The 9,593-nt window shown below is 34.3% G+C and overlaps 2 protein-coding genes across 2 annotated transcripts; both read right to left on the reverse strand.

Moving 5' to 3' along the window:
- Positions 1-1,183: 1,183 nt before the first annotated feature.
- LOC134258499 (CUB and sushi domain-containing protein 3-like) lies at positions 1,184-3,601 on the reverse strand. The gene is made up of 3 exons (XM_062741069.1): positions 3,409-3,601; positions 3,093-3,266; positions 1,184-1,474 (listed from the first exon to the last, which is right to left on the reverse strand). The coding sequence occupies exons 1-3, from the start codon at positions 3,494-3,496 to the stop codon at positions 1,191-1,193; spliced, it is 546 nt and encodes a 181-aa protein (XP_062597053.1). The 5' UTR covers positions 3,497-3,601; the 3' UTR covers positions 1,184-1,190.
- A 135-nt stretch (positions 3,602-3,736) lies between these two features.
- Positions 3,737-8,446, reverse strand: LOC134258491 (uncharacterized). The gene is made up of 7 exons (XM_062741057.1): positions 8,090-8,446; positions 7,041-7,072; positions 6,326-6,460; positions 6,127-6,225; positions 5,748-5,864; positions 5,411-5,601; positions 3,737-3,994 (listed from the first exon to the last, which is right to left on the reverse strand). The coding sequence occupies exons 1-7, from the start codon at positions 8,425-8,427 to the stop codon at positions 3,737-3,739; spliced, it is 1,170 nt and encodes a 389-aa protein (XP_062597041.1). The 5' UTR covers positions 8,428-8,446.
- Positions 8,447-9,593: the final 1,147 nt, after the last annotated feature.

Raw genomic sequence — 9,593 nt, forward strand, 5'->3', positions numbered from 1 at the left:
AAAAAATGAGAAACTTCCCCGAGAACATAAGTCACTTTCTTGCTATGGGAAAAATCAATTTTTTCCCATCAAAACATAATAAAGAGGTGCACAATGACTTTATGCAATATAAATTGTATGGAAATATTTTTTTCCGTGGTAAGGGAGTTGTAAATATTTAATAAGTGGCTACCTTCATAATATAGAAAGTACGGCAATGTTCAGATTTTGCAATTAAAAAAAATCGAAATATGAGGGCTGTTCAATAAATAATGTTCTGAGCTCTACGATATACAACATAGAAATCATATGACATTAAGCTTGACTTTCTCTCATGATTTAATATTCAATGGATTCATTGGATTGATAACAGTTTATGTGACCACTTTTCATCACACAGTTTAATTGTGAGAAGCTGGTAAACAGTAGAGCTCGTATTCGAGTCACTGCATTGAAAATGAATGGTAAAGAATCAGTAAAATATTATTAAACGCTTCATTAACGCTGCTGATACCTTGGTAAGAATCCCAAAGAATTATTCACTGAAATATGTGAAATTTACAGCAACCATTATCTGTTTTAAAAAAAACACATGAGAGATGGATTTCAATGAACAGAAACGATATAATGGGCATCAAAAATGGGGACCGTCCTTGGCGACAAGGACTTACAACAACCAATGTTCTGTTTCCTAAATTCAGCAAATTATCAATGATGTTTGATTAAAACACAGAGCAAATTTGATAGTCATCATTTTTTATTTTGGAGGGTTGGTTGTTGGTTGTTTGTTCAAATTGTTTTAAAGAAACAGTTTATAGTAAAAAAGCTTTATACTCGATGGTCGCCCTACGTTTTGAAAATGGACAGAAAGATAATGTTTTGTCACACCAACAATATTCGCCATATCTTTCGCCCTTTGACTTGTTTCATTTTCCAAACTTGGAAAAAAAAAAACCTTTCAGAAAAAAAAAAAAACAACTCCAGGAAATCATAGGATCTGTCATATTCCAATATACGAAGGGCCATACTCAAAAATGTGCTCTAAAACAATCAGTATTGGACAAAAATGTTACGGACAGGTGTTTTAATTAAAAGAGATTGTTTAAGTGAAATCATTTAGACTAAAATCATTTAAAAGCGTTTTTTGTTTCTTTATTCATTGAATTATTTATTGAACAGCCCCAGTATGTGTCAAACACAAGATATTACTGTTAGATTTTTCCTCGGCGAAATAGGATTGACCACAACCTTGGGAGATCACTGATACCTATGCTCCCAAAAACAGCCACCAAAATCCCTGCCCCGAGAACCGTCCCCACCCCCACTGCCGAGGGTCGGACATCGGTAGCACTGATCCTATTCCTGATGGCTCTTGACGTGGTATTCTTTAAAATCCTCAGGTTCAATTTTAACTCCTCTAATCTTTGATGTAGTTTATCTATTTCATATTCCTTGATGGGCATAGAACCGATCATGCCGCAAGGACACGTGCACTCTGTAAAAAATGTCACTTCTTTTAATAATCTTTAGATATTTAGATATTCAAATTGGGAAAGACGTTAATTGTAATATAAGAACTAAGCTTTAATATGACAAACGAGATGACTACTTTCTAGTCGTCATCTTCCCTTACTTATGCAGCAATATACCTCCATCACCTGCATACAGGGTTCATATCTCTCATTTGATTCGATAGGCAAATTCATACACTATGTATGAACAATTATTAAAACGAGTTAAATTATTTACAATTTAAATAAGTTGCTGAGACAAGAATATCAGCAGTCTCGTTTAAAGTCAATATTTCGTAAGTTCTATGGTCGATAAATTGACCTTGTCAGCAAATACAATTTATCATTAAGTCACATGCTGAATGAGGTTTTTAATACTAATTGTAAGGCCATTATATACACAATGAATTGTCGAGGGATTTTCCCCTTTATTTCCCAGTCATGACAAGGAGCACACGGCGGGTGTGACCGGTCGACAGGGGATGCACTCCTCCACGGCACCTGATCACACCTCTGAACTTTTAGAGGGCACTGTTTGCTCTGCTCCAAAATGTGCATTGTTTTAATGGACTTTTGAGCTTGAATACTGTTTGTTTTCTTCATATTTTTAATTGTATTCACAAAATATTCTTGACGTAAGATAGGAAATTACTTTAAAACAAAACTGACTCAAAAGTTATACATGTGTTTAGAATTTAGGCCAGGTTCTTGACGAAAGAGAGCGCGTCAAATTCTCTAATATAACTGTGTTGCGATTTAATCAAATTACGCACATCCCACTTTTGCACTTTGGCTGCGCTAATCGAGAAGAATGTAACATCACGATTTGTTTCGACAATATATGCGGCAATTTCTAATGCAGATGAGTAAAATACCAAAGAAACTAACAAGAATTGCACAGGTCAGTGCAGTGTACAAACTAAAAAAAATACACGTAATTGAAATAAAATGTAAACAAAGGAAAAAAAAGATGACCAGCACGAACACGGGTCGCACTCCCACGCGTGATAATAAAACAGTCACGTGTAACAAATGTGATAACTACATATATTATACTTTCATGTAAATTAGTTGAATCTGATTGGTCGAGAAACATTTGTTGAAAAACACTATTACCCGCTGAATAATGAAGCCACGCCTTCCAGCGTAGCAACAGTCAACATTGCTTGACGACGGGTGATATTAAAAACATATAGCGACTGTGCAGAATTTATGCGCTCACGGTTCACTGTTATATGTATTTGTATAAAACATTCAGTATAATATAATAGATATTGCATGTAGTTTAGTGTAACATTGAAAATTTTCACCCCTCGAATATAGTGCAATATTTATATAGTACATTAATATTGAAAAGGGCGTATGTCTATAAATTACGTGTCATGTTCAGCTTCAAACTCACTGAGGGATTGAAGATGCCGATATTTTGAAAAGTCATTATTTGTGTATGATTATTAGGGTAAGATAGATATCAACCTTTTATTTGATATATTTTACCCATAAACATAAGAATGACGTCTTAAAAATTAAAAAAAGAAGTCATTCAAAAATTGAAAAAAAATATGTTTTTAGGTCTTTCATTAGCATGCATATTTGTCTTACGTTTACAAACTGGCGGGTCGCCATTCCATTCTCCTTCTATGGTACATGTTCGATTAAGGTTCCCCTCTTCGTAATAACTTCCGGGGATACATTTGTAATTCGCGGTTCCTCCAATGCTCAAGTTTTGGTAAAGAATTTCAACATTGCTGTTATTGGTCTCTGTGCACGTTATAACTTTAAAAGAAGTATATGTAAATAAAATGCAAATAATATTGTTCACGACAAAATATAAATAAATAATTATTATTTTTTGCTGTCGCAGAACAATTTTAACCGAGAAATTAAATTCAAATTCCTAATTATTCATAAAAATCACCTTCACATATAAGCATTTCGCCATTCCAGTGCCCAGCATCATTACACGTCAGTGTTGTGTTTCCTGACAAGTAACGATATCCCGGCATGCATTGTAGATGAATCTCATCGCCAAGAGCGTAGATTGATTCATTATATTTTTTGTACTTCTTGATAACTGATACTTCGATATTAATGTCTGGTCTATAAACGCAAATCGGCACTATGGTGTAAAAAAGATAACATTATTGCTAAAAATGGTACTTTTCACTTGATCAGAAACAACATACTGTAGCACGAAATTACAATACATGTATATTGCAGCACGAAATTAATATTATAGAAATAAACTAACCCGCTATATCGTGAACGCTGATTAAGATATCCACATTGTCAGTGATTTGTTTCCTATAGCCCCATCCCCACATTTCCCCCATCATAGATATTGCAGCTTCCTTCATTCTTCTCCTGTATGGGTGGGGAATCCAGAAAGCCACTGATGTATCATTATATCCATAAACCAGTCCTCCATAAAGAGCAGACTCGGTCATTACAGAACCCACACCGTCAAACCGAAAATTTTTGTTAGGACCGTCCCGCACTTCCATCTGTATAACGGAGAAGGAGAAATTTGTTAACAAGTATTACTCTAAAGGTATTAGACCATGTGTTTTCGTAAATTTTAAATATTTCCTTAATTAAAACAATGCACGTAGTACTCTAGCTGCAGAACTGTAGCTCTCTTCTTGAGAAAATTCGAACAGATAAAGCAAGAGAGCTACAGATCCAAGCATTGCAAAATCCTTCGATTTACTCCGCCGATTTTTTGTCGCTCACTTCAGTATTATTTCTGGTAATTTATGCTTTCCTTCGCTTTAAGAGTGGAATCAAATAATTACTCGTATATTTTACTTCTGTTATTGATATTTTATTAGTTTATTTACATTTCAACGGTCCGAAGCAGTCCTTTATGATTTTTGAATTTGGTTTAAAACATTCCATTTAATATCGCTTACCAAAAGCAGCCTTTTGGAACCATTGAAAGGTAAATAAAATATCAGGAATAGGAGATAAAAGGGTTGATGATTGGATACCATATATCAAGCCGAAGAAAACATAAAATACCAAAAATTTTACTCGAAGTGAGCGACAAAAAAATTGGCGGTGTAAATCGAAGGTTTTTACAAGCTTGGATCTGTAGCTCTCTTGCTTTATCTGTCCGAATTTCCTCAAGCAGAGGGTTACAGTTCTACAGCCAGTAGTATTCAGATTATTTCAGAACAAACTGATGAAACCTATTTGTCTTCTGACTTCGTTTTTTGGTACATGTACTTAACACATTCAACGACGAAAGGGTTAGAGGCTGGATTTAAGTTGAATTTTAACAGAAAAAAGTATTAAAGGTGGCGAGAGAGGAAATGCTTCTTTTACACACTCGGTAGTAAAGTCTTTACAGCTGTATTTTAAACCAAGTCTCTTTAATTATAAATGCATCCAACATGGTTAAAATAATATTTGCAAAATATTAATTAATGAGTGTGTTTTCCAGCTGTATTATCTTTCCTCTCTAATCTATTTTTTGCATCTCAATGTTTAAGCCAAATTATAAATGTTCATTAAATTATGTACACTTTATTGTATATATAGCCCTGATCTCTCCAAAACTGGAGAACTAATTATTTATTTTCAAAATTGTGGGACATGGAGACCGGATCTTCGAATGAGACTGTATAAACCGAGGTACCGTGTCGCAGTAGGTTCTGGCACGTAAAAGACCCCTCAATGCTTTATGGCCCTGAGTGACGAGTATAGGACAAAATTTGCAGCTCTCCATCGGCAAATGGTGGTGTCTCCATATGAGTGAAAAAATCTCGAGAGGGACGTTAAACAACATATAATCAATCAATCAATCAATCAATCAACAATTGTGTTAAAACAATATATAAAAAGTGATTTTTTCTTCAATAAAAATTTCGAAAATATTAATAAATTATTTGATAATTGATAGCAATATATATTTTTACCTGAACAGAAAGAACGTGACTTGCTGTAGTAGTGTATGGGTATGGTAAAATATAAGCACTGATGTCGAGATCTGAAATTTTATATCTCTCTATGCTTGTACCAAAATCCCAAGCCTTTATGGTTATAGATCCTGTGTTGCTGAAAAATGCCCTGAGTCCCCAGCCGTCAGAAACGCACAATAACCCTAGGTCTGGTGAGAGAATTACATTTATTTACAGTTAGGAGATCGATCGTGAAGTAACTTAATTGATCACTTTTGAAATAAAAATCAAGAACTGAAGAACAAGAAGTATGGATACCGTTTTTACAAAAAACGAAATTTAGAATAATACATACGTTTTAACATTCCATTTATGTTGCACGCTGACCACATCTGCACGTGAGAGTCGTTAAATCCAAATAGCAGTCCTCCTAAACGTAAGAAGGGAAAAGCCATAGGCCGAGAAGACACACCTTCATATAAAAATCAAATTAAACAAATATATAAAAGCTGCACTCAAAGTATGTTATTTTTTTAAAATTGTATTTGCCAAAACATATATACTAAATTTTGTTCATTCCCATTGGAAACAATTCGTCTTGCATGTATTCCACCATTTAAGAAAGTCATATCTGTTATGTTTTTTTTTTAATTAGAGCCGAAATATTACTTACCTATCAATTATTATAATATTCTTTAGTCATTAAGAGAAAAAATCGGCAAAGTCTTGGTTACCTTGACCTTGAAATGTTCCTACAGGAGTCTGAATTTGAACCACCACTAGGTCGGGGTATGTTCCCATTGAATGTTGCACCGTCGTATTAACGCATTCACCTATAAAAGTTCATTAGTGTACACAGAGATTTTTTATTACGAAATATATATCTTTTTTCTGAGAGGTTAATATTAATCAAGATTTTTAACATTTTGTTACCTGCCACTACGGTAAATGTCTCACTCTCAAAAGAAGGCGAAGGAAAGTCAAGAGATCGCCAGGCTTTTGCTCGAACCAGAACGGAAATGTAAGTTCTTCCTATCTGAGCAGGCCCAATCCACTTCTCTTGATTTCCTGCAAGATGTTATTTATGTGAAGGTTTATCAAAATAAAAAAAAAAGGATTTTGCTTTTCCAAGTGTAATTGAAATAACTAGTGTGTAAGACAATAAAAACAGGCAATAGCGAATGTAACACTTCGATCCAAAATACATAAAAGATTCCAATAATACCCAATCCCACTCGGCTTCCTCCAAAGGTTCACAATGATATTAACGTTCTGACTAGATCTGACACGCAATGAGCTTATCGAATTCTAACATTTAAAGATGTATACTAAGTGACACTGTCAAACTCAGTGACATTTCTAAGTTGCTGGAGTCTACCTAAGCCCAGTATCGCACTCTCCAAAACAGAGGCGGGGGGTTGTTTTGTCGTATATTGTACTAAGAAGAATAAGCACTAACACCTAGAAGCGATCCTTTTGGGTAATGTAGATATGTTAAAAAGTTAAAAAAAAAAAAAGCAATTGCGTCTTCATGTTCAGTTGGCACAATTCGTTTGAAACTTTGTGACCAGCCATAAAACGGTCAACGTCTCGAAATGATTTTGCCTAACAATCTTTTTTTTATTGGAATATAAGGAATGAAATATACCGAGATAACGAACAGCACCCAAGCCCAAAAGTCTACTAATACAGCACAAACCAGGAGCAAATCAAACACAGACCCCCAAACACAGAGGCAGGATTAGGTGCAATGGAATAGTGAGCCCCCCTCGCAAACCGTCCTCACCCGCCATGTGTTCCTTGTCATGATTGGGAAATAACGGAAAAAACCGTAGATAATTCAATGTGTAAATGATGGCCTAACAATTAGTATAAATAACGTTAGTCAGCAATTGTCTTAATGATAGATTGTTTTTTTTCCGACAAGGTCGTTGTATCGACCGTTGATCTTACAAAATGAAGACTTTAAACATAGAGCTAAAGCAAACTGCTAGGTCTTCGCTGTAAAAGAGACAGTTGATATTTCTGTTTCATAAATTCGTTTGTCAATTATAGTTTAACTCGTTTTAGAATTAACGTTGCCAGTCAGCAATCTAATGGAGCAAATCGGTTTAAAAGTCAGCATATGATGAATATATGCAAATTAAAGAAATGGTTGACATTCTCTGCAAGCAGCTAGCGGTTACAACCCTTTTAGCACGTTTATTTTTGGAAAGTCTAGGTTATTTACCCACAAAACCTTCTCGCAGTTTCTCACCAGTTTTCGTTAACAAGCCTGCTTTCATGTAAGAAATTCCAAGACCCCGAGCATTCGACCATACCTTAGTACACTGTTTAGCCTAAATATTACAACCGTGACAACGTTGGATGACACCGTTTCAGCGCATCCATTTAAAACAGTTCTGCTTTTTATTTTAACATTTATATCGATTGGTTTTGGGTTGATATATAGAAATCTTCATCATCATCCAAAAAAAAAAAAACAAACAAACAAACAAAAAAAAAAAAAACAAAAAAAACAATAAAAATAAAAAAAAAAGATTATACATTTTATAAAAAGGTTTTAAAAACATATTTTGCCGACTACTTTTAATTACAACGTTATTCACATCTACAAGTGCACGATTGAATCTACGATTGAAAGCTAACTTGAAAATGTTAATGTAATAATCAATATAATTCTTTTTAATGTTTTACTGAAAAGTGGCACATATTTTGAAAACAAGAATTAAAATAATAAAACCTGTATACAACGCTGTCCAATCCATGCTTCCCGCAAAGTTGTTCTTTTTTGGGACAGATATATTTATAACTTTGTCGTCATATATAAACACCACGCCACCATATAAGACACCTTCATCGTCATCCGTCTGTGCGGATCCAAAGCCAGGAAAGATCCACCCCTCATTGGTTTTGGCTTCGACCTCTACCAGGAGAGGGAGCTCACCGAGACCATGTGGGACTGTTTTCCCGGATGTTGACGAGTCGGCTGTCATGTTGATCCACTCACTTATAAAGCTTGGTATGGAAGACATATACTCTGCCTCTGATAAGAAAATAGTGTTCCTGTTGCATATTAATGATTATTTTCATACCAATTACCCTCTTGCTTAATTAAAAAAATTGTAGGGAATATTTATTCTGCCCTTCACTTTCTATTTTTTTTTTGCCAAAAAATTCTATAAGAACGCCAACGCGCCTCTTTGAAGGATTACTAATTATATCTTAAAACGATTTATTAATTCAGTTAAAGCTTTAAGTTATAAATCCAGTCTCCGGTAATCTGAACGCTTTACCGAAATATATATGGCATGTGTGTGGAACCATTCGAATTTATTTATATAATCAAATAAATTTAAGTAACCCTGAAGCTTCATTAATGTGGACAATTTGCTCCTGGACACAACTGCCCAGATTAAGAATCTCGACTGTAGTACTTACCAGAGGGAACAGAAATCCATAAAAGAACTATTTGTAATTTTCTCCAAATGTCTTCGTGTCCTATCATTATTTTCCTTCGAAGACGACTAAAACTTGTGTTGTAACATGTAATCCTTAAAAGACTAAAAATATATTTTTAAAGCATTATTGAATTTCTTGATTTGATCACTTTGCAATTTTTAAATTATACATTAAAAGAAGAAAGAGAAAGATAATTGTCTCTGATAAAAAACAAGTCAACTTACATTTACATAACTAGGTGCATATGCTAATGGTAATCATGAATATGTAAATCCCCGTTCGTTTTTTTTTTTTTAAAGTGTCAAAAAATCATTGAAAATATAATAAGGTCATTCACATTTTCTAGTCCGTCTAAATCATTTTGAACCATTCTTTTTTTGCGAAAATTTTAAGTGTATGGGAATCCGAAATAATGATTTCATGACACCCCTTTGTCTGACGTGTGTCTCAGGATCTATACATCAGACAGAATAAAGACAGAGCTTTGTAATAAAACACCTGATAGCATGCAACTTTCTCTTATAATCTGTTTCAGATATGCATGGATTATAAAATCCTCCCCTTGGGAACAGCACACATGATTAGAATTCCAAATTTGGTTTGTAAGAAAAAAATGAATTGAATGTGTGGCGGATGTAATCATCAAACACGTGAGTATGATGACCTTTTCACAACGGAAAGCAACAGGTACAACAACTTAACAAAACCAAAGAGGAAGACATTATTGAAGAATTGGTTA

Source organism: Saccostrea cucullata, unplaced genomic scaffold (genome assembly GCF_032062105.1).
Source record: "Saccostrea cucullata isolate Sc308-1 unplaced genomic scaffold, CSIRO_AGI_Scuc_v1 ctg15829, whole genome shotgun sequence".
In the NCBI taxonomy this organism is placed as follows: Eukaryota; Metazoa; Mollusca; class Bivalvia; order Ostreida; family Ostreidae; genus Saccostrea; species Saccostrea cuccullata.

What these genes read in the sequence shown, in the direction of transcription:
- LOC134258499 (XM_062741069.1), bottom strand. Translation starts at nt 3,496, where the DNA reads ATGCCGGGATATCGTTACTTGTCAGGAAACACAACACTGACGTGTAAT. An exon ending in CGAAATGCTTATATGTGAAG is followed by an intron (nt 3,267 to 3,408) that starts GTGATTTTTATG and finishes CTTCTTTTAAAG; the next exon opens with TTATAACGTGCACAGAGACC. An exon ending in CGACCCGCCAGTTTGTAAAC is followed by an intron (nt 1,475 to 3,092) that starts GTAAGACAAATA and finishes CATTTTTTACAG; the next exon opens with AGTGCACGTGTCCTTGCGGC.
- LOC134258491 (XM_062741057.1), bottom strand. Translation starts at nt 8,427, where the DNA reads ATGTCTTCCATACCAAGCTTTATAAGTGAGTGGATCAACATGACAGCC. An exon ending in AAAATATGTGCCACTTTTCA is followed by an intron (nt 7,073 to 8,089) that starts GTAAAACATTAA and finishes CTGTATTAGTAG; the next exon opens with ACTTTTGGGCTTGGGTGCTG. An exon ending in GTCACGTTCTTTCTGTTCAG is followed by an intron (nt 3,995 to 5,410) that starts GTAAAAATATAT and finishes TCCGTTATACAG; the next exon opens with ATGGAAGTGCGGGACGGTCC.